The sequence below is a fragment of the Mus musculus genome, chromosome 13 (genome assembly GCF_000001635.26).
Source record: "Mus musculus strain C57BL/6J chromosome 13, GRCm38.p6 C57BL/6J".
NCBI lineage: Eukaryota > Metazoa > Chordata > Mammalia > Rodentia > Muridae > Mus > Mus musculus.
This window is the reverse complement of record NC_000079.6, coordinates 93,856,473-93,882,205: the sequence shown is the minus strand read 5'-3', so window position 1 is coordinate 93,882,205 and position 25,733 is coordinate 93,856,473. Positions and strand designations below refer to the sequence as shown.

The window sequence follows — 25,733 nt, the reverse complement described above, 5'->3', positions numbered from 1 at the left end:
TCATGCTTTAAGAAAGGGAAAAAACACAGATAAAGCATCAGTAATATGTTCAACTTAACAAGTCAAAGTACTGCCATTCCGACACGTATGCATCATATGCACAGCTAGTCCTCAAAGCTGGATATGCATTTTATACCTAGATCTGCCACCTCCACCCATGATTAGCTTCATTTCAAGTACTCAGTGGCCACCTATAGCTCAGCGGACAGCGCGGCACCAATCTAGACTACTCTGGTGCTCTCCCGTGTCTAACCCTACTCTTACACCTGTAGTGTAAGTTCACTCCAATACAAGAAACATTTCTTGCCTGTTACCAGGGTATTTTCCTTTCCTTCCTTTAATCTATCCGGTTGGGTGTGGTGGTGGTAGTGTTTAGCTTTTTAAAACTAGCATACTTAGTATTAGGTTTCCTATGACATTTTCAAACGTCATTTGCTTCTTCTGTCCATTCCTCTCTTCCCCTCTCACCTAACACCTTTCATGGTTCTCATCCCCCTTTCATAACCCTTCCTCCCCTTTCACGGTCCTCTTTCCAGTTTTATACCCTAGAACCCATACTCACATATATTCATATAAACATTAAAAGCTAGGATCTGCATATGAAAGAGAACATGCCATCATATGACTCTGGGTTGCCTTGCTTAATATAATAATTTCCAGATTCACCCATTTTCCTGGAAATTTCCTATTTTTAATTGCATCTAATCTCTCTTCCAATTGTCTCCTCTGTAATCAAATAACGAGCAGTGAGCACTTGACAAATGCTAACTGATGAGGGTCACCCAGGCCTTCATGTCAGTGAGAAGTGCATGCCCAACTAGACGATGTGACTGATGTTATTCAGAGGCACTAAGGGACACTAAGGAAGGGGCAGCTGTTTGTCATGGCTTCTGGGATGCTCTGGAAACTTCAGAGAGGCAGGAAGGCAGGAAACAGGTATTTAGAGTCTAGGGATGGTATAACCAACCATATGCTTTGAGATGGCAAACAGGACAGTAATGCTGGACGAGACTATGACAAGGAGAGGTGAAAGGGAGCTTGGTGACAAGTGACACAGACAGGAAAACCCTCTGAGCAGGAATGCCTGAAGAGTGGGGTCTAAGAAGTAAAGAGAGTTTACCAAGGCAGTACAGTGCGGGAGGGAGCTGGTATGAACCTCACATGAGTGCAGGTGACGTCACCGCATCCCCAAGGAATGGTCAAGGCTCTGGTAGGCAGTGGGCAGAATGAAGCGGAATGATTGTAGGACTGTTAGGAAGCTCACACTGTGAGGTTCGGTGGGTGTGTCAGCATCCTGCCAATCCAGTCAGATGCTCTGGTGCCCCACAAAACCCCAGAGCTGGACAGTGGTTTGTTTGATGGTGAATTCTCTGGGAAAATGTTCTGGAACTTCCAGGTGACATAGACAATGACATGAGATTGGTTTTGGAAAAGGGCCTCGGGGGTCTTGTGGGCTTTGCTCCATACAGCCAGCAAATGGCAGAGCCAGAGTTTACTGACGTCGAAGAATACTGATGTCACCATGAGATTACTAGCACAAGTATCAGGGAGAAACGTTTGTCATAATTGCAATTCCGGCTAGAGTTACAGTATCTACTAAAACCAGAAACCAAACAATTAACATGGCGGCAATGGCTGGGTACTCACATGGCAAGCCATCAAAAAAGTCCTGATCGATGTTGTGTAGCAGCTCCACTCTCGGGGATGGGTGTCCTTCACTGGAAAACAGTTTTTAGGAAGTGTTACATTCTTCTCAAATGGGTATGCATTATTTTATGACTTCCTTTCGTAGTGCCTATAGAAAAGAACAAATCTGCCACTGTGGCTAGTGGATCATCATGAGGTCATTTGTCTATATTATAATAATCACAGAAAACCCCACATACAAATGTCAGCATCAGACATAGGATGACATTGTGGCTATATTTCAATGCGACCATTCTTTATAGAAGAGGCTTAGGACTCAAGTCATCTGTAATGACGTCATACTGACTATATGGGAAGAAATGAAGAACATCTTTCAGAAAGGTGACCAAAAGTGGAAATGTAGTGGCCTCAACATCAGCTATGTCTTGATCTTTATATCTTTCTTGCAGCCGAAAGGATCACAGATCTATTTTTAATTAATTAATTAACTGATTAATTAATTGAGTCAGCGTCTCCTGTGGCCCAGGCTGACTTGGAACTTGCTATATAGCAAAGGCTGGCCTCTAGCTCCTGATCTTCCTGCAGAAGTTCTAGGGTTGTATGCTTGTGCCACCATGCCTGGATCACAGATTTAATAGAGATATGAGTTAAACACATGCCTTTAAAACTTTTTTTGAAAGCACATATAGCCATAGCCACATATGAACATATTGGCTATATTGAACAAATTGATATTGAACAAAGAACAAATTGATGTCATTTAGACAGGAGAGAAATTATCTTACAAGTTACTGAAAGAGTATTGGGCTGTGTAACTTTGAAAGCAGTGTTTTCTAAAAAACTGGTCAGATTGTCTCAACCTTCCGGAAACTGTGGATCAGTGTTGACCATCAGAAGGCAGCTGGGGATACGTGCTGATCCAGGACCCCTGCTGTACACTGCTGGCACCAAATGCTGTTACCATCACAGGACTTGTACACAGCGTGAGTACATGATGAAGCTCTTAAATAACCGAGAAGACACATTTCCCAGACCGCCCAATGTCTACACCCAAACACACAGCTAGTTGTTTATAGTAGTTATTTTAGAGTTCAAGGACAGCAAAACTTCAAAAAGTGTGATCTGCAACTTGGTATTTTTCAAGTAAGAAAATATTAAAATGGAATTAATAAATTTAAAACCAAATCAAAAGAACTTCAACTATCATTGCCATTGTTTGCTAAATAATGTTAATTTCATGCACACACACATACACACACACACACACACACACACACACACACCCCTAGCAGGAAGGATACAACCCAGACATATTTAATGAGAGTAGCTTACAAGAGTTCATTGCTCTTTACTCCCATAACATACCCCCACTAGAGAGTAGAGGCAAATAACTTAAAGACACACCTAGGCTTTAGGGACAATACTCATGTAGGATGTCCCCAGTCCTTAGTTCCTAGGGCCAACATTGAAGATGAGTTGGTGTTGAGAGCAAGGCATATCTCCTTAGATTCCAGTCTTTCCTTTTTCTCCCCCAAACACCTAACTGCCTACTTATAGATTCTGGAGACTGACAGTCCTAGCTGGGTTTGGTCCCAGAGGCTCTGAATGTAAGGAAGGGAAGATGTGCAAAGGAAACATGAACAGGGGCTGGAGAGGAGGTCCAGCAACTATGAGCATGCACTGCTCCTCCAGAGGACCTGGGTTCAATTCCCAGCAACCGTGTCAGGTCTTTAAGTCTAGCTCCAAGGCATTGCCTCTGTGAGTGCCTTCACTCATGTGCACATACTTATACAATAATAATAATAATAATAATAATAATAATAATAATAATAATAATAAATAATAATAATAATAATAGTAGTAGTAATAAATCTTTGAAAGCATGAACAGATTGTTGTTGTTGGTGGTGGTGTCTTGTGCAGAAAAAAAACCCAAACTTGAATAACAATAATAAGAAAGTCAGGAGGGGTGTCAGAACAAAAGCAGTATGTCTGCATTGGTTTCAGAAGAGAACTATTGATTTAATTAAGATATAACCAAGTAAAATTTATATGTTTTTAGGGAAAACTATGTTTTCAGGACTACAGAAAATGTGAACTGTTCATTCAATTCAAAAGAAGTCAGGAATGATGAAAGAACTCCTCTAAACTTCAGGTTCTCCATTGCTGTGTGACTACTCATCCTTAAAACCATAGCTGCCCTGACTATCCCAAAATATTAGGCATGAATAAGTAAAGGATACTTTTCTAATAATTCTGTAGTAGATACATCTTATCAACGTAGTAAGATGAGGTGACTTTCTGAATCCTGGAGGTTGTGGACAACCCTTGTTGACTATTCCTTGGGAAAATTCTTCCCAGGCAGAATTCTCATGATGCCAATAGGATCTCCAAATCCCCGACTGTCACAGTGTGTTATGATTCCACTTTTAAAATATGCTAATCAAGATATTTTAGTGGGGATGTGGTTAAAAGACATGCCAGGAAAATACAACATGTGACAAGTACTTAAAACAATGCCAAATATACTTAGTGACTCCAGATTATTTTTTTTTAAATGACATTTATGAGAATTGAGTAAAATATAAATCTTGGGTTGCATCATCTTAAAACCATGTAAAATCTCAAGACATATAATAAGTCATATATGTCTCACCATGTAATAATTCCCTTTGGAAAGGGATAAATTTTAGAGACCTACAGATGATTATTTAAAAATGTTCAGAAACATTTCAACAATAGTTTAGAAAAGTATGCCCGATGCCCTGGCATCCCATAGCTTCTTAACAAGACTGTTACTTGTACACGTCAAACTCTGATATCAGCTAAATGGCGATATCATTTGCTTTGCCAGTATTCACCAGGCAGTGGTGGCACACACTTTTAATCCCAGCACTTGGGAGGCAGAGACAGGGGGATTTCTGAGTTTGAGGCCAGCCTGGTCTACAGAGTAAGTTCCAGGACAGCCGGAGCCAGGGCTACACAAAGAAACCCTGTCTCAAAAAAAACAAAAGAGGAAGAAGAAGAAGAAGAAGAAGAAGAAGAAGAAGAAGAAGAAGAAGAAGAAGAAGAAGAAGAAGAAGAAGAAGAAGAAGAAGGAGCAGAAGAAGAAGAAGAGGAGGAGGAGGAGGAGGAGGAGGAGGAGGAGGAGGAGGAGGAGGAGGAGGAGGAGGAGGAGGAGGAGGAGAAATCTGAGTTTGAGGTCACCCTGAACTAACATTCCCCCACATCAACAGCAGCAGCAGCAATAACAACCACAATAAATGTACTGTCTGTGGAAATGTTCAGGATGGCACAAATACAACACTTAAAACAGTAACGAGGCAAAAACTCAGGCGCTCAAGTGTTTAAGAGGTTAAAGACCGGACAATTAGCCATTTCAACAAATACAATATATGGGTAGTGTTAGAATGCATTAGTTAATATTTGGGATTTAGTTGTATTCTACCTATTTATAATCTATCAAGTGTGCTTTCCCTCTCAGGAGTCTTGAAGTCTCCATGCAGGTCTTTGAACAAGATTGCCTTTATCTGTAGTTAGAAATTGCAACAGCTTTAGGGCCACACAGTCTCAAGTTCCATTGCTGAATTCACTTCTTTTGCCTTCAGTAAAGGGTTCAGGGTCTCAATGCTTAGGATTGGGAGGAGTTAAAAGATAGGAAAAAGGAAATTCCTAGAAAGGAAGAGAAAACAGGGGCGAGGATAGGTGGTGGGAGGGGCTGTGTAATTTCTATCCATAGTTACAAAGTAGATTATCAGTACAGGTGCATTAAAAGGACTGTCTCTTTAAACAGCATCATTTCAGGAAGGCATTGATGGGTGTGGTAGAATATGTGCCTATAATCCTAGTAGCTCAAGAGTCTGAAGCTGAAAGACCATGAGTTTCAGGCTAGCCTGAGCTACATAACAAGACTTCGGTTCATAAAAGTAAAACCCAATCTAAAATCCATCGCATTGATTTCAGTAGAGACTAGAGGCCAAGCACACGTGCGTTTCTTGAACATGGGTGTGGATCTGTGGATGGGGGCCTGGGATGGGAGGGTGGTGAACTGAGAAATCTCAAAGACTTCTGCAAGCCTTATACATTTTGTCTGGGAAATAATAGAGAGTGAATATTTGTAAGAGAAAATAACCAATGACCCAAGACCATATTCTGAGTCACAGATAAAAGTCAATAGATGCTGAACCATAACTTCTGCATTCTGTTTATAAAATAGAGTCAGATAGTAGTTAACTTTAATTTCTAGGACATGTAATGTTCTCTCTTGTATGAGAGAGCACCTCCCATTTATCATGTTAACACATCATGTTAATTCAGCCTACTCATTACAAACTCCACAGTTAAAAAGATGAGATGCAATCTGCTACCTATGAAATTTTTTAAACTACTTTTAAAAAATATTATTTATTTATTTTTATTTATATGAGTACACTGTAGCTGTCTTCAGACACACACCAGAAGAGGGCATCAGATTCCATTACAGATGGTTGTGAGCCACCATGTGGTTGTTGGGAATTGAACTCAGAACCTCTGGAAGAACAGTCAGTGCTTTTAACCACTCAACCATCTCTCCAGCCCCAAAATGTCTATAACACCACGTGATTGCTGGGAATTGAACTCAGGACCTCTGGAAGAGAGGTCGGTGCACTTTGTAGTTGAGCCATCACTCCAGGACCTACCTATGACTTTTCCTTATTTGGAGGCATTCGAACAGGTAGTGAAAGTTTAGCTGCTTAAGTAATATTGCCTCCAACAGGCTATGAATACCATCTGGGAAATCCCATCTTTCAATCATGGCTGCTGATGTTTGTGGGAAAAAAACATATTTTAATCATACACCTGATCTTATGTGACTCCAAGCAATGGTTGCTTTTATTACAGTGGAGCTCAGACAACATGACTGTGCTGTGCTCACCGCTTCAGGGCCTGTGAGAATGGCCAGCCACAGCAGGAAATAGAGAGCCAAGGTAAGAAAAAAACAGAACCACTTTGTTTACCTCTAACCACTGAGGACACCCCTCAACCACACAGGGGATGTCTCATCCATGCCCTGAACAAGCAGACTAGGGCTAGCTTAGGCTCTTGATTGTTTGGCAAGGCTTGATTGAAAACTAGAAACTCTGATACAGACTTTAAAATGCTTGCCCCAGGGGAGATTGCTCAGCAGTTAAGACTGCTTGCTAATCTTGCAGAGGTCTCATATTTAGTTTCTAGCACCCAGACTGGGTAGCTCTCAACCACCTGTAACTCCAGTTCCATGGTATTGAATGCTGTCTTATGGCGTTCATATATGTATGTGAGTGTACACACACACACACACGCAAAATAATAATAATTATTATTATTAATAATAATAAATACAATCAAACTTATAAAAGTTTAAAATACTTGACATATATTAATCTTATTTAATTTTCAATACCACAGACCCAACCTTGGCTAGGGCGATTGGTTAGGTAGTGGTAGTTTGGATAGGTATGGCCCACAAAGACTCATGTGTTTGAATGCTTGGCCCATAGGGAGGGGCACTATTAGGAGGTGTGACCTTGTTGGAGTAGGTGTGGCCTTGTTGGAGGAATTGTGTCACTGTTGTGTAGGCTTTGGGGTATCCTATGTTCAAACTATGCCCAGTGTAGAATACTGCTGCCTATGGATCATGACATAGAACTCTCAGTAACTTCTCTTGTACCATATCTGCCTGCACACCACCATGCTTCCCACCATGATGATAATGGACTAAACCTCTGATCTATAAGCCAACCCCAACTGAATGTCTTCCTTCATAAGAGTTGCCATGGTCATAGTGTCTCTTCACAGCAATGGAAACCTTAATTATGACAGTTACTAACATGGCCCCTGTTTGAGCAGATGTTGGAACTGGGTTTGAAACTCAGGCTGATGGATTTCCTAATCTCCACTCCTAACCTCAATGCTATACTGTCTCCATAGTGAAATGTTTACCTATAGCCCCAGGATCTTTTGAATGTATTATGCCATACATCTAGCTTACTTTTATGATTCCATAAACAAATACCTTTATGCAGGCTAGCTTCATGTCAACTTGACAGAGGCTAGAGTCATTTGGGATAAGAGAACCTCAATTGAGAAAATGCCCTGCCGGTTTGTCTGAAGAAAGCCTGAGAGACCTTGTCTTGATTAATGACTGCTGTGGGCCCAGTTCAGTGTGAGTGGTGCCACCCATAGGCTCTGGATCCTGGGTGTCCTAAGAAAGCAGGATGAGCAAGCCACGGAGAACAAGCCAGTAGGCACCATGGCCTCTGCATCAGACTTCCTGCCTCCAGCTTCCTTCAATAATGGACCAAGAAGTGGAAGTATAAGAGAAACAAATCCTTCCCTCCCAAGCTTGCTTCTTTCTGGTCATGGTGTTTTATCACGGCATCAGAAACCCTAACCTTTAACCGCAAATTAACAAACATGCCATTTATTTTCTCCATTTTTTCTCTCATATGACTGACAAAATAAAATGCTGCTGTCGTTGGTGACTTTTCAATATTTCCATTTAAACTCACCTTAAAGTTCATATTTTCTATATTAGCTTTATTTGACATAGGATGAAGAGGCCTTGCCCAGTGACCACCTGTCTTAATGCATTATAGGACTCCAGAGTTTCAGACCTTGAGGTCACATCAGTATCCATTTACAAAGTCCCCAGCTTTTGACAGCCATTGTGCTCCATGTTGAAGGGTAAGACAGCAAATCCTTCCCACACAAAAAACGAGATGTGATTATATTACTCCTCCTTTTATTGCTAAATGCTTACTATCTGTCACAAAAGACACATCCTAGAAAAGGAAATATCAAGAGTTTCTGAGAAAGTTTGAAGGAAACAAACAAACCAACCCAAACTAGTTGCTGCTAAAAACACGAAGAGTCCTGCAGGGGTAATTCCCACGCATGTGCGAGCTCGGACACCTTCCTCAGCAGCTCCTAAACTCCTCCCGACCCAGGCCCTGTGCTGTGTTCTCATACATTTCTCCTGGACTCTGCTGTGAGTGCTAACAAGATGGTACCGCTGTGCTCACACATTATTTTAACTAACCGGATTTTTGCAGAGCTATGGATTGAACCCAGAGCCTTCCTACTGTGTGCTAGGCAACTGCCTACTGTGTGCTAGGCAACTGCTGTCCCCCTGAGCTCCATTCCCAGACTGGGTCACGTCTGGCGCACGATGAAATTGATGCCTGGAGATTTTAGTCAGCACATGAATAATAAACACAGGAGATGAGATTTGAACCAGAGCTGACCACAAAGTACACATTTGAAACTATTACTCTGGGGAAATCACTAACAGGACGTATTTTATTCACTGCTTGTGGATGGGTGGGTGGGTATTGGCTCTATGTAAGACCCACGTTCCTTGAAAATCCCTGTAACATGCAAACATTACCATAAGAAAAGAGGTTAGGCATGGGGATTATAAAATTTAGACAAAATCTGGTAAGGAAATGTAAGTTGAATTTATTTGCTAGAGGATGGGGAGATATTTTGCATTACTATTTATTTTTATTAAGGAGCTTATTAAGTTTTTAAAGTAGAATACTCAAGGAAAAAGTAATTCTCAAAACATCATAATCTCAAAACTCTTAATAACTCTTTTCGTATTGATTACTAAAATGCAATGGGCCAGACTCTTGGGTTAGTAGCAAGGCAAGCCATAGGGGATAAGAAGCCCTTCTTCCAATTTCTATTTTACTATGAAGAATTTTCAGAAGATGAGAGCTGGCAGCAGTGTTGGCAGGAGGCAGGAGGCCCGCTGCCAGTGTCCTGAGGGGACGTTAGCAACGCCATGCTGGCGAGACTAACAGCATAGTTTTGGATCTACAATAAGGATCAAAACCTGATCCAAAGAAAGTTTTTTAAAAAGGCATCCACTTTATCTACCTCCAGCCTCACCAAGAAGGGTCTACACAAGACAAAAACGGGCAGTGATCACCCACTGACTGTTCTCAGAGATGGTAGCTCTGTGTCCATTTTCATTGGCTCCCTTGTTGATATCCATACAGGCAGCAAATGGCAAAAGAGCAAGATGGTGTGCCATGTAGCTTCCTAGAATGAGATACAGACTACACTATGGGGAAAGACCCTTAAAGTACAGCATGCTGCGAGCACAGACACGGTAATATAGAAGGGAATCAAAACAGTCAATTAATGCTACTGTTTTCTGCATCTCTGTCTCACTGCTGGGATGCCAAAAAGAACTGGGGTGTTAAGCCTTGTTTCTTCCTTGTCACTGTGGGCTGCTGACACTGCTGTGTGTGTTGGGGGGGGATACAGTCTAAGCTAGGGTTCAACCTGTGTTTCTCTGGGTGAGAAATGGCAGGGGCTGGAACAGAGGCTCGGATGTGGTTCTGCCCAGACACCGCTGGGATAGGGGCCTTTGGGTAGTTGGAGAGAAAGGTGGCTTGAGAGTGTAGGCAAAGATCTCAGTGATGGCCCACGCCACCAAGAGAGAAGAACGGTATCTTCTTAGACGACGGATAGCAAAGGTAGAAGTGGCTGGAAAACAGGTTCTGCTACTCGTCAGTCAGCCCATCAGCAGTTCAAGGGAGGGCAAACCACGGCAAGGAGGCAGCATCATCACAGAAACCATCTGGCTCTGCCACAGTCAGGCGATTTTCTTCTCTTTTTCTCCCGGAGTTTGTAAGTGGGCTCCTCCTCTGCAGCTGAGGCTGTTCTAAAACTGCAGCCCAGTTCGCCTTCAGCGTGCCAGTGGTCTCCTGTCACAGGGCTGAGACTACAGGTATGAGCCGACACACTTCACTCTGAGATTTCTTTTGAATTGAGGAAGAAATTAAAGTACCCAAATCCCACCCCAGTGGATGGTCTACTATCGCAGGTCTAGGAAAAAAAAAGCAAACACACCCGAACAAGGACAAGGCGACAGATAAGAGTCCCGAGTTTCCAGGGAAATTGAAAAAGATACAGCAACGAGAATTCAAAACATTTGGCAAATGGAAACTACTTTCCTACTATGGAAAGAAAGACACAATCAGAGGAAAACTGTCACATGGTATTTCAGCATGAAGCAAACATAATTAATTCAGTAACTGTGGATAGATGAAAACTGTAGTATCGAGTCTCAACCTTCTGAGTAGAATTAAACACAAAAAACATCAGGAACTGGAAATTCAAAATCCCTAAGTACTGACCTTAGGTACTGACCTAAGGGAAGAAAATGAGATGAAGAAATCAATAAGCAAGACTAGCATGGTGCTCAGTCCTATAATCCAGAGCTGAAGTAGCATTACCGTAGCCTGCTTGAACCCAGCATCAACTACACAGTGGGTCTCAGGCAGCAGGACCACAGTGCATGCACTATCTAGAGAAAAAAGAAGGTGCTGGAGAGATGGCTCAGTGGTTAAGAGCACTGGCTGCTCTTCCAGGGGTCCTGAGTTCAATTCCCAGCAACCATATGGTGATGGGATCCGATGCCCTCTTCTGGTGTGTCTGAAGACAGCTACTCATATACATAAAATAAGTAAATAATTCTTTTAAAAAATGTATCTGCAACTTTTTGAGGAAGAAAGAAGGAAGGAAGGAAGGAAAGAAAGAAAGAAAGAAAGAAAGAAAGAAAGAAAGAAAGAAGAAACAGCAGCAGCAGCAGCAGCAGAAAGAAAAACTCTCAGAAACTAGGGACATGACAGTAACTCAAAGTATGTGAAGGCAGAGAGAGAAGAGAAATAAAAAGAGAAGATAATTTTTTAAGAGGTCAGACAAAAACTGCCAGAAGATCCAAAAATGTACAGCTGGAGCTCCTGAAGAAGAAAATGAAATAGTGGAAGACAGTGTTTAAACCCAACTGTAAACATCTTGAATGAAAGGCCTGGATGTATAACTGAAAGAACCTACTTTGTCTGTGACCCAGAATGGGTCACCTCTGAGACATAACTAACCAGTCTTTGTCACAACAGTGACAATAACAATCTCCTGGGCCTCCAAATGAAAGGACCTGTCCCTTGCCAAGAAAATTAAATTGGGTGGAAATTAGATTGATCCATAGCAACATATGAAACAAGCAAAGACACGGATAACAGTTTTAAAACCCGAGGGAAGACAGTATGAGACAAAGGATTTTTTTTAATCATTTGAGATATTCTTCAATTATTAAGCTTATGAAAAATGTTTCTGATAGGCATATAAGAATCTAAAGAATCCTGAGAAATTTATCTGAGGAAAATTCTTTCAATGAAAAGACAATTGTGGTGGATGCTTCAGAAATGGCTGTCTAGTATTAAGTGTAATATTGAAGGTCTAATTGTGGAACAAAACTGTGGCTAGGAGAACACAGTATTCCATATTACATGCTCTGACAAAGTAGAAATAGCAAACTTAATAATAAAGCTAGACGATCTAGGAAGTAGAAAGGTTAAGGCTGAACAAGCTCGGGGAGTCCCTTATGGATAAGAGAATTACTGAATGACAGAAGGATATTGGTGAGCGATTGAAGAAAATACAAACTGCTCAAAATATTAAGATTGCTAACAAATATGAGGTATCAGGAGAACATTAAACAAAATGACAAAGCTAAGAATTAAAATGACAATTGTAGTAACATACAGGTAAATAAAAGTTACCCCAATTGTCTTAGAGTTTCTATTCCTGCACAAAACATCATGACCAAAAGGCAAGTTAGGGAGGAAAGGGTTTATTCAGCTTACACTTCCACATTGCTGTTCATCACCAAAGGAAGTCAGGACAGGAACTCACATAGGGTAGGAACTTGGAGGCAGGAGCTGATGCAGAGGCCAATGAGAGGTGCTGCTTACTGGCTTGCTTCCTCTGGCTTGCTCAGCTTGCTTTCTTATAGAACCCAGGACTACCTGGGCCCTCCCCGCCTTGATCACTAATTGAGAAAATGTCTTACAGCTGGACCTCATGGAGGCATTTCCTCAAGGGAGGCGCCTTTCTCTGGGATAACTCCAGCTTGTGTTGACACACAAAACCAGCCAGGACACCAACAGAGTAAAACATGCTCACATTTCACCGTAAAGCAAAACAAGAACTATAACTGATTGCTACATAATATACCATCTTCTCCAGAACATGTAGTGTGGTCCAGGGACCAAGTCTAGAATTCAAAGGACTAAAACACCAAAAGTACCTCCTTTTACTATGGGAGGGAGAAACTAGAACTCATGAAAATGGAAAGTAAGGTAGACACAATGAAATAAAGGGCACAATCGATTTCTTATTGGTTATTTCTGTTTTTAGCTAAGACAGAGAAATGGGCAAATGGGATTTATTTACTATCATTCCTAAACAACTCAAAAACAAAGGACAAAAACCAGATAGAATGTATAAAGCAAAACACTAGACAGCTGTCAGAGGCAGTGATGCCTGATGGGTGGGAAAAACTAAGCCACGCAACTACCCCAGCCTGAGGGAGTTTCTAAGTGCTAGCGGAAGAAAGGAAGAAAGGGGGCCTGGCAGACTCCCCAAATTAAAGACACAGAGCTCAAAGCCCAAAGAGTCCAAGGAAGAGAGCTCCAGAGAAGAGAAAGCTAAATAAGTAGAATCTAGGAACTTTGCAGAGGATCCCTTAGAGTATTGTTAACTACAACTTACTACCAGGAGAAACCCATCTGAAAGGTTGAAAGGGACCATGTCAACACCAGGTGAGAACAGCTCGTGGTGTCCCAGACCGGAAGTACTCATAGCTCATCCAGCAATGGGCACAGAAGGCTTTGACTCTGTGCTAGGGAATAACTGGCCCCAGAGTAAGTACTGTCCCAAGCCTGCTTAATTAAGTCACAAAAGCGTTACTTAGCATTAGCTGCCCATCACTAGAAAAAGCAGCTTCTCTGATAGGGCTGAGAACTGCACTAATCTATGGATATGAAGATGGGTACTGTCTTAGTTAGGGTTTTACTTCTGTGAACACAAATGATGACCAAGGGGACTCTTATAAGAACAACATTTAATTGGGGCTGGCTTTCAGGTTCAGAGGTTCAGTCCATTATCATCAAGGTGGGAGCATGGCAGCATCCATGCAGGTATGGTGCAGGAGGAACTGGGAGTTCTACATTTTCATTTGAAGGTTGCTAGCAGAATACTTGCTTCTGAGCAGCTGGATTGAGGGTTAAGCCCATCTCCACAGTGACACACCTACTCCAACAAGGCCACACCTCTTAATAGTGCCACTGCCTGAGTGGAGCATATATAAACCATCACAAGTACTTAGAAGGCAATTTGATACTATGATCATGTAGCAAAATGATAGTAGTAGATTCTCACACGGGGTTTATGATCTTGTCAGTCATGGGCTCTTGGCCATGCTTACAGTACTAGGTATAAGTTCTGTCCTGTGGATTAGGCCTGAAACCCAATCAGAAAGCAGTTGGTTACCTCCACAACATTCATGCCACTATTACACAATAGGCTTATCTCAAATGTCTATATACCACCATTGAGAGGGCAGAAAGACTGGAAGAACAGCGATTGGGAAGGCCTGCTACGAAGCAGTGTTTTCTGGACATAACTAGTGTTGCTTTTATGAACTCGTGGCAGGTGTGGCTACCTGCCTAAGACATGGACAAAATCAAGCCAGTCAAAATTCCAGCACTGGTCAGGGAGGAACTCACAAGAACCCATCTCTAGCTGGGGTGCTTTTGGCAACTAATGACTGTCAAGGAAGGAAAAGTCAGTTTTCATCAGCTCCTGGTAGGTCGACCATGCTCAATAGATGGCCCTACACCCCTGAGCATATAGACAGAACTAACTGTACTCAATGGATTATATAAAAGGAGGAAGGACATGAAGTATTGAGAGATAGGATGTGGTGGTGGGGATTTGGAAGTTTGGGGAACTGAGGGGTAGACATGATCAAAATACACTGTGTATTTACATGAAATTCTCAAAGAGTAAATTTTAAAATGTATTTTTCAGAAAAGCATCACTCAAATAAATGAACTGACAACTACACCTCTGACCGAAGCAAGAAGAGTCATAAGAATATAGAAAGGCTGGCAGTCACCAACGTAAATTTGTGATGCTTGACGTTGAATCAAAGATGATTGGCATGGGAAGGGGACCCATAAAGAGGATGACCAACTAGTCACAGCCACCTGGAAAAGACATGCATGCTGGAATTGCTTGCTAGTTCACGGTTGCTGCACTACGGCGATGATATTGTATGTGTCCAAGGAGTTTAGTTAAGAGACCAGAGTTTAACTTTTAGCAGTAAAAGTACCAAAGTGTGAGATGGAAAACAAACCATCTGTACTTAACTGGTGATTGGGCTTTGAGAGAAGATGATAAACTTGAAGACTGGCTGTGAACTTGATTGGATTAAAAAAGATGTCTAGAAGATTAGTAACATACACTTTTCAGTGTTTTCAGGAAAGATTAAATCATGAGGGCTCTGACCTAAACACACGGTTTAATCCACTGACAGATCCAAAATCTGATGCGACCACTGGGAAGTGATGCATGTCTGGAGGGTGGGGCCTCAGCGGAGGACACGAGTCTCTGAGTAAGTGTATGTGAAAGCTATGTCTTGGTCTTGCCCTCTTCTTCTACTGGCTGCTATGAAGTGAACAGCTGCCTCTTTCGCACACACTTGCCATCATGGTATTCTGTCTCCTCTGCTTAACCTGGCAGGTCCAAGTGCTGAGTGCTCCTGGGAGGGAGAGAAATGACATCACTGTCCCGCTGAGCTTTAACTGTCAACCTGGCACAGCCTAGAGTCAGCTGAGAGGAAAGTTTCCATTGCGGAATTCCTCCTGGCATAGCTATTGTCTATCACAAGATTTTCCCGTCCAATTACATTAGTGCAGAGGAGGCCTGTGATTGGACAGGGAAAAGGGAGGCGGAGCTAAGAGTTGCAGAGAAGGGGAACAGAGGAGAGAAAGGGGAGGAGAATGGAGGCTGACCTGATGATTTCATAATCCTTAGCACACTTGGGATAAAGCTTTTATTATTACTAATTGGCTCTAAAATTATTGTACTGGCATCTTGTAAATTGTGATTTTTATTGATACATAAATCTGATTAGTTAACCATAATCATAAGCTTTAAGAGTTTTGATTCTACTGGGTAATAAGGTATTGAGATGGCTGACCATGGGGTGTGTGGGGTGTTGCATGATAGTGAGAGGAACTCGCCCTCCCCCAACCTCCCCGCTGGAGAGATGGCAGGCAGAGGGACCTCCTCCGAGTGAGATCACCCAGCAGGAGCCTCGTGCCCTGCCAGTTGCCAGCACTAGCAAGGGAATGTGCCAGTTCATTTTTTTAATATTTCCCGCAATAATTGTCTCCATTAAGAATTGATGCAGAAGAGCCAGGCCCACTGTGGGCAGCACTATCCCTAAGGTGGTGGTGCTGGGCTGTAATGAAAACTTGCAAAGCATGATTCAGTGAGCACCTGGTAAGCAGCAGGCATGGTTTCAGCTTCACACTCCTGCCCTGCATCCCCTCTGTGATGATCGTGATCTGGGAGTAGAAACCAAATCAACCCTTTTCTCCCCAAGGCCCTTTTGGTCACCGTGTTATATCACAGCAATAGAAAACAAGGTAGGACAACCCTAGGGTTCTTGATACTTCTCTTTGAAGTTTAACATTTGAAGCAAGATTAAGAAGAATTTATGTCTACACACAGACGGGGGCTTCTGCTGCACTGGCCATTGCTGACTTCCATCCATTACTGTCATGCCCACTTCATGCACCTCTGCTGAGAGCTGAAAAAACCAACATCGTCTTAAAAAAATGATTTTTCCATGTCTGGAAAAAAATCTTCCATCGGCTCTGGGCATAGATCAGGTGTCTGACACTTGGCTGGCCACTTGTTTGTGCTGCGTTGGGAAGGTGGATCCAACTCCAATGTGACTGGCCACTTTCTCTGTACCTGCTGCCACTGATGTGGAAACACTTACATGGAGCCAGGGGCAGAAGCAGGATTTTTGTTGTTGTTGGTTTTTTTTTTGTTGTTGTTGTTTTTTTCAAGAATGATAAGATTGAAAGTCATTCTTCACTTATGGAATACGAATTTGCTAGATTTTTAACAGAGCGAGCCTGGAAATGTTTGATTAAACTGTAGACACTAATCTGACTTTAGAAAAAAAAAACAGCAGAAAAGGAAGCCCACTTACAATACATCATACTTGGCCATAGTTTTGGTAACAGTCCCAAAGAACCCAGAGCACCTAAGGAGTTGATCAGCAAGAGAATATTCTAGTGCTAAAGAAAGACGGCAACTTGGAGTTATATGGTGACCACATATTGTGCCAATTTCTCTGCACATAGAAACCAGACTCTTAAAGGTCACTCCTGATTGAGGTAGTCTTAATGAAATATGGGTTTATCACCTAAAATCTGGTGATATAGATAAACATCAATGATGTGAACTGTACCCAAAATAACAGCCCATGGATCAGGAACAAAGGAATTTTCTCAGAATGACCAAAATGTACCACAGAACTAGTATACATATCTAATATGAAACAAAGCAAAAATAAAAACTGAATGGGCTCCCAGCATGCCACAGTGTGAGCACATCAGAACCAAGCAGCTTTGTTCATATTTTCTTTACTTATTTTTGCATGTGTGTGGTCTCGAGCATAAGTGCGTGCATGCAAGAGAGAGAGAGAGAGTATGTGTGTGTGTGCATATTTGAATGCGTGTGAATGCACACATGGGTCCATGTGTGTGGAAGCAAGAGATGGAAGGGTGTGCAGGGTGGGTGGAGGGTGAGAAGGGAGATGGGGCAGCAGAGAGAGGCAGGGGTAGAGTTTCTCTATAAGGTCACAGATGGTAGCTGCTTTATGTTATCCACATCTATGGTCCTCCATACCACGAGCATTGCCAAAGATGACAAAAGGAATGGGGTGGGGCTTACAGGGCACTCTCTACGTCTAGGACTAGCATATTGGCCCTAACTCGGGTGAAGGATCCACTTACTACATACAGAGACCTGATGTGGCAACCTCCCTGTGCAGGCTGAAGCGTTGGAGATTACAGCCAGGCAAGCCAGTGTCACAGGATACGCTGCGATGGCTGGGGATTACAGACCATAATATTGTAGCACTTCCCTCTCTAGACAGCCTAGAGAGATCAAGAAAAACCAGGGTGATGAACCCTGAGGTCAGTAACACAGCTCCCTGCAGCTTCAATCCCTGGTGCAAATGTGACAGACAGCTGTCCCACCAGCTGTGAGCTTGTCCCCTCCCAAGGATGAACAGAGCAGGACAGAGAAGAGAGCAATTTATCATCTCTACCATCATCTACTGAGAAGAGAATGTGCAACCCTGAGATGAGGACTGACCCGGCTGCAGTGGCAGGCTTGCTCTCTGCCTGTTGGCAGAGAATCAGGATTGCCTGGTTTGGGTGTGTATTGCGGGGCTTTTTCATTACCGTTGGCTTTACTTACAGATTTTTCTTTTTGGATATAATACAACAAGGTCTTGTTTTTCTCAATGTACTTTTGTATATTGTTTTAGAAATGACCAAATTGAGATTTTAAAAAATGAAATTAATTTTTAATTTATAATGAAAATTTAGAACTTTTTAAAAGCCTACTTTTTTCAAACAGCTCTTAATAAAGATATTAAATAAGATGTTGAGGCAATAATTGTTAATCCACTCTAAACTCCCCGGCAAGGGGGTGTGGTGTGCTCACCACCTGCCAGATGTTTTGGATTCCCGAATGAAACACACACACACACACACACACACACACATACACACACACACAGAGAGAGAGAGAGAGAGAGAGAGAGAGAGAGAGAGAGAGACAGAGACAGAGACAGAGACACAGAGAGAGAGAGAGACTTATTTTTAAGAAGCCCTAAGTAGCTCCATGGCTGGAGGACTCCCTAACTCCACGTGGCTAACACACATTCCCCTCCAAGATTCCTGAGTTAACACTGACTCCCTGCTGGGCAGCCTTCCTGGGGCCACTTTCCGCCTGCACATACATGTCAGCTGTCTCTCTCTCTCCTCTTTTACCACATGGGTCTTGGGGATCAAACCCAGGCTGTCAGGCTTGCAGCAAGCACCTTTACCTAAGGAGATATCCCAGCATCCCCCTATTTTTTAGACATTAAAATGATTTTTAAAAAAGAGAATACTAAAAAGAAAAGAAGCAATATGGCCAGCAGTGGGGGATTGGCTCATTTAGAGCATGTGCAGTGTTGGTACCACAACTCTGTGAACATGGGTAACATGGCTAGGGATGTGGTGGGTTTCACCGGCGAGTGCAGCCGGCCAGAGGGCAAAGCAGCCAGGGGCACTGGAAAAAGGTAACTTGGAAAGTCAACACTCAACTAAAGAAGACTGCCACTATCTGATTCCATTCACTGGCTAGTCTTGTGGAAATTCAGGCCAAATACTGCCAGACCTTTCTATTTAAAACAAAACAAAACAAAACAAAACAAAACAAAACAAAACAAAACAAAACAAAACACTTTATTTGGAAATAATTTCAATTTATAAAAAGTTGTAAAAAACTCATAGTACAAGACCATCTATGCTCCTTACCTATCTTCTCAGATTGCTAATACTGGAGCCTTAAATCCACCCCAGACACAAAGCACACATACACACAACCTTTTTATGAACCATGTACACCCTGGCTCCTTACGTCTAAGTCCTCTATTGTGGATTTCCTATGTATAGAAACCCAAAAACTCCATTATTTTGAACTGAGAAAAATGTGGAAGATGCACAAGGAGGACCACAAGGAGGACTTCCAACCAGACACCCCAAACCGAGCTCAGCACACCAAAGAGGCTGAAAGGCACAGCAATAGTCATTTGCTTCCAGTACATGTGATTTTATGTGTAAACTGGACCTAGGTACCGAACCACAGACATTATATGTCATAAAACTTATGCTAAAATATGTGTTATAAAACATATGCTAACATAATTTAGATAAAGATGCTAGATTCAGGTTTCCTTCCCTGTACTCCAAAGAAGCAGGTATCTTCCAGCCTCCAGGGCACGCACCTTCCTTCCTTGCAGGACGCATTTCCACACTGTGTGAGTGAACCAGAAGCAGGACCATCTCTACAGCTGAGAGCAGGCCCTGCTCCTGTATGGTGACTCTCATGCTCAGGGGTGACTGTTTACTGCCTTCACACTTGGCTCTACCCCAAGTCCCCAAAGTCATCTTGCTTCTTTATGTATTTCCTGGTTTAATACTTTCCTCCCTGACCCGACACCACAGGCTGGTGTTTCTGTCCTGGCCATGAATGGGGCAAGACATGAATATACCTGATTGTCTTCCACATGTTGAAGCCATCCAGAGGTTTGGTTCCATTAGTGCTTCCCCCAGCCAGATCTACGAGTGTGGGGAGCCAATCGGTGATGTGCATGAGTTCCCGGCTCTTCACGCCTTTCTGTTTCAGCAAGGGGCTTGCCACGAAGCCCGTTCCTCGGATGCCCCCTTCCCACAGGGTCCCCTTCCTTCCTCGGAGTGGCCAGTTGTTGCCTCCAGACCTAGTCTGCCCACCGTTATCTGAAACACAGGTAAGCCTTGGCATGAGTACATGAAAGTTAGCAAAATGGCGTCACTTGTGTCACACCATCACAGGCAAGAACATAATGGGTGAAGCTAAGGTTATGAAAAGAGGGGGCTCTCATGCGCATATGCCATTTGATGAGAACGAGCTCAGAGGACTTTACAGAACCACGATCTTGAGGGGGCAGGGGTGGAAGAGGGCATGTTACCTCACGATCTTGAGGGGACAGGGGTGGAAGAGGGCATGTTACCTCACGATCTTGAGGGGGCAGGGGTGGAAGAGGGCATGTTACCTCACGATCTTGAGGGGGCAGGGGTGGAAGAGGGTATGTTACCTCACGATCTTGAGGGGGCAGGGGTGGAAGAGGGCATGTTACCTCACGATCTTGAGGGGGCAGGGGTGGAAGAGGGCATGTTACCTCACGATCTTGAGGGGGCAGGGGTGGAAGAGGGCATGTTACCTTATTCAAGAATAATCCTGCCAGGACGTCTATCCAATAACTGTCAATCTTGGCCTAGTGCTGTTCCTGCTTCTCATCTTTTAGGTCAAGGGTTATTGCTTCAAAATAACTCAGCAAGCTTCCTCAATTTTCATTCAAAAAGTACCCCATGTGCCAACCTCTTTAAAATTGCTCATGGCTACCAAAAAAACCACAATTCCATCGCAATGCTCTCTGCTTTCATAGAAACTCCTTATCTCTGAGGCTCTGTCTGTTACTGGGGATGGGGTGGGGGTGGAGGATGACAATGCTACTGCTCTCTTAAAAACATCTTGAACTATATGTGAGTGAGTGTCTGTATGTGTGTATGGACATCTGAATGTAGGCACCTGTGGAGGTTAGAAGTTCCAGACCTGGGGTTGCAGGGGGTTGTGAGCCACAGCCTAGTTACCTTTTGTGTAAAGGTAACTAGGTCTTCAGCAAGAGCAGTACAAGCTCTTTTTTTAAAGTGATAATTTATTCATTTTTATTTTATGTGCATTGGCGTTTTGCCTGTATGTCTGTGTGAGGGTGTTAGACTCCTCAGAACTGAGCTGCCATGTGGGTGCTGGGAATGGAACCCAGGTCCTCAGGAGGAGCATTCAAGACTTTCAACATTTGAGCCATCTCTCCAGCATGCCCCTCCCCCAGCAATCTTAAAGGCTGAAGTATCTTTCTGGATGTTAACTCCTTGATTATTCATGACCCTGTCTTGCCTCCCCATCTTTTCAAATGGTAGTCAGGGTTTCAAGGACTTTGCCTAAGAGTGTCCAGACTCTAAAAAGTGAGGCATGGTATACTTTCCAGCTGTTTTACCTTTTAGAGTGCATTCAAGGATAGGTTTCCACGAAACTCTTGTTAAATGGTTCTCGAAGAAGATGATGAAAATCTCCCCTGCCTCTAGCTCTCTACTCCTCTCCCACTGGATACTGTGCTCCAGTGCCAGAGATAACCAGGCTCCAACACGACATGTAACTGATAAAAGACCTTTAATCCTCTATGAGTTCCAGCGTGAATAAGCTTGGGCAAAGTAATGGATGAGTGTGCCTGCACTGGAAAACAATGCATGCTGCAGGAGATGAGAACTGGGGTTCACAGCTCAGGAGAAAACTCAGGGGCGCCTCACTTGGTGACCCAATGCTCCTTCAGAAGAGGACAGCAGACCTTTTAAGATTTGTCTTGGAGCACTGAGCATGGTGACACATGCCTTGAATCCCAGCACTCTGAAGACAGACACAGGTGGATCTTTGAGATCTAGATCAGCCTAGTCTACACAGTGAGTTCCAGGATAGCCAGAGCTACACACACACACACACACACACACACACACACACACACACACACACACACAGAGAGAGAGAGAGAGAGAGACAGAGACAGAGACAGAGACAGAGACAGAGACAGAGACAGAGACAGAGCCCTGGAAGAAAACTTCTAGCACTGAAACTGGTGTCTGAATTATCAACCCATTCTCTAGTAACCAGAGCCCTTTCTTAATTGGGAAAGGCAACGGCTTCTTCAAAGCCTACAAACAGGGCAGCTGGGAGGAGAAGTGGGCCCAGTCCCTTCCTTCTCTGCAGGTTGGCGAGATGAAACTTTATTCACAGCACACCAGGGAAGGCAGGGAAGGGCTTCACTTCTCTTATGAGCCAGGTGAGGGCTCAGGACTAAGCACTGAGTTTGGACTATAGAGAAGAAGCAGTGGTATTTCTTGTGTTCCAAATTTGTAGAATCATATTTCTTTCCAAAGTACCCAGGTGCTAAGGTAACTTCATACAAATACTTAGATATGCAAATATATGCAAAAATTTTATGTGCATGCATATTATACTTAAGCATTACTTTTCAAAACCACCATTGTTCAAGTGAATCATAAGAGGGTAGTAGGACTAACTTGCTCCATAGAACATTCCACACAGAACTCTCTTGTCCTTGGGGATGCTAAGACATCCTGTGGATACCTGAAACCCGGGGAACCACACTCTGTTTTTTTCCTATACATACACCTATAATAAAGTCCAATTTATTTTCCTTTAATTTTTATTTTTTATTTTTATATGTATGGGTGTTTCATCTGCATGTATGTCTGTGCAACATGTGCATGCCTGTGAGCCACCATGTGGGGACTGGGAACTGAACCCAGTTTCTCTGGAAGAGCAGCCAGTGTTCTTAACTGCTGACCCATTTCTCCTGCCGCATAAAGTATGGTTTCTAAGTTAGGCACAGTCACTATCAACAACAATAACAATGAAATAGAACAATTATAGTATACTGTTGTAAAAGTTATTTTAAAAGTGTTCAGTGGCAAAGGCTGTTGTCCTAGCTGAGGAAGGAAGATGTTTCTCAGTCCAGGCATTTGAGAGCAGCCTAGATGATACAGAAAGACCCAATCTCAAAGCTTTGTGCCTGTGGTTGCTCTTGTGTACCTGGTTACCACACTATATGTGCATGAAGGAACATTCCACATACCAGTGGGACAGAAGACTGCATTGCACTACAAGTTTCCATGCAGAAGGAAGTGCAGTTTAAAACTTGGAAGCTGCCGGGCGTGGTGGCACACGCCTTTAATCCCAGCACTTGGGAGGCAGAGGCAGGCGGATTTCTGAGTTCGAGGCCAGCCTGGTCTACAAAGTGAGTTCCAGGACAGCCAGGGCTATACAGAGAAACCCTGTCTTGAAAAAAAACAAAAACAAAAACAAAAATTTGGAAGCTATTTATTTTGTAAGTTTCCACTTACTATTTTTCAGACCATGGTGGACATAGTGGACTGAAACAGAGCCCTAAGCATTGAATACAGAGGACTCTATAATACAGCACAGGGTGTCTATGGAAAACAATAACTCAAAACGTTTAAGTACTAACTCAACATCAGGTACCACTTGGATTTCACAAGATTCCAAAGCCTAAGATTAGACAGAGACATAACTGACAGCTAAGGGCAGCTACTCACTACTGGGTGACCAGGGACAGCATGCTACCTCAGTTTCTCCATCTTCCTTGTGAAGACTATAATTTCTTCCTCCTGTTTTAAGGTTAGAATAAAATTATACTTTTGTGGATATGACTGGTGCTGTTCTTATGAACCAATCATCTAATAAATACAGGAGCCAGTCACTGGGCAAATAGGAGGGACTTCTAGGTTGGACAGAGGAAAAGAGGAAGCAGGAGAGAGTTAGGTCCTCTTTGGACAGGGATAGCATGAGGACAAGATGTAATTATGAGTGTCTCCCAGTTTCAAAGGTGGATCCATTGGGATTTGCCACCTGATTTAAATTTAATAAGGCTTACAAGTTAGGATTTTAGTTGTTGCACCCAGCGATTGTGTTCCATTTTCCTTCATGCAGAGGCTCATCTGGGTTCAAGAGAGAAAGGGACAGTGGCAAAGTGTGGGTTTGCCTGAGGTGCAACAAAGGTCACAGGGCTTTGAAGCATGGGGCTGGTGTGGTAACCACCCATCTATGGGAACCTAGAGAGCTGGATGGAAAGATTTTGGAGCTCTGAGTCAGAGGTAAAAACAGGTCAGCCATTGCCCACCAGTGCATGGCCAGCCAGACCATCAAGGTAGAGAGGTGCCCGGAACAAGAGCAGGAGCTTGCTGAGTTCTTTATTTTTTATTTTATTTCCCACAGCATTATACCATTTAGGATTATTTTTGCCAAGGCTCCTAATTCCTGAGTGTTCAATAAATAGTTGTGACTATTATCATATCCACAGCTATTTCCAAAAGTCTAGATTATAATGATCTTGTGAAATGGAGAAGAGGAGGAAGAGGAGAAAGAGGAGGAGAAGGAGGAAGAGGAGGAGGAAGAAGAGGAGGAGGAAGAGGAAGAATAAGAAGAGGAGGAGGAAGAGGAAGAAGAGGAGGAGGAAGAAGAGGAGGAAGAGGGGGAGGAAGAAGAGGAGAAGGAAGAGGAGGAATAAGAAGAGGAGGAGGAGGAAGAGGAAGAAGAGGATGAAGAAGAGGAGGAGGAAGAGGAAGAAGAGGAGGAGGAAGAGGAAGAAGAGGAGGAAGAAGAAGAGGAGGAAGAAGAGGATAGAGGAGGAGGAGGAGAAGGAGGAGGAAGTAGCTGAGAATGGAAAAGCTAGGCATCTAGTGAGGACTTCTGAGCTCCAGTCTCTGCCTTATAGTGCCAGGGCCTGACATTCCTAGTGTAGTGTGGGCTTTTAAAAGAGCTTCATTTCCCTAAGCAAGGTATAAGCAACATCATCAGCCTAGCAGAGCTAATGCACTCCTCCCATGAGACAGAGGGAGGAGAGTCACTTCCAGGGGCCTCTTTTATTGCTATTATAAAAGATGTTTAGGATCCATTATCACAGAGGCTTCTCATGCAGTCTCTGACACATGCTCCTTTCTTTGCTTCACAGAGAAGAGTGTAGAGGGGTCTTAGGTTAGGCTAGATGAAGGTAAGATCTCTTCTGCATGTGCCTGGTGACAATGGATCTCATAATTTGATATCAAAGGTGTATATGACTTTTTCTTTAAACTCCATTGATTTCTTTCAATATTTATGTGTGTGTTCTTCTGTGAGTTCATGTGCACATGTGTGCAGGTGCCTGCAGAGGTCAGAAGGTAGCACTGGGTCTCTGGGAGCTGGAGTTATAAGCAGTAGTCAGGTGCTATGTGAATTCCTGAAACCAAGCCCCAGGCCTCTATAAAAGCTGTCAGGGCACTGAACCCCTTACCCACCTCTATGCATCCCGTATTGCATTTTCTCCCAACCCCAAACTCAAGGTTCAATCACTCATGCAAGTTTATAAAACACACATTCCAAATCACCTTCAATACTCAGAGTGTCAGACTCTATAGCCAATACATCAACACTTCAAAGAAGGAGCCCCACATGTGCTCAACAATACACTCGAAGCCGAGGAGTACTGAGAGTGGGAGAAATAGACTTCTTCAGTGAAGAGGACCCCAGCTGGCTATCAAACCCTAAGTGATCATCCCCCAAAACATACATACAAACAACACTATACAGACTGGAAGTGTATTTATATATTTAAGAGTATATATGTATATACATATATGCATAAAACATAATGAAAAAGGAGGCCATGAATTTGCGAGAGCGAGGAGGGGTATAAGGAAGAGTTTGGAGTGAGGAAAGGGAGGGGAGAAATGATGTACTTAT

At 43.0% G+C, this 25,733-nt stretch overlaps 1 protein-coding gene across 1 annotated transcript in view; it reads right to left on the bottom strand.

The window, feature by feature from the left end:
* Arsb (arylsulfatase B) overlaps positions 1-25,733 on the bottom strand; it is a 171,338-nt gene that overhangs the window by 60,811 nt on the left and 84,794 nt on the right. Inside the window, exons 5-6 of the mRNA NM_009712.3 lie at positions 19,876-20,119; positions 1,648-1,718 (exon numbers count right to left, since the gene is read on the bottom strand). Of these exons, the coding sequence (NP_033842.3) occupies positions 1,648-1,718; positions 19,876-20,119 (315 nt within the window). The remainder of the gene's footprint in view (positions 1-1,647; positions 1,719-19,875; positions 20,120-25,733) is intronic.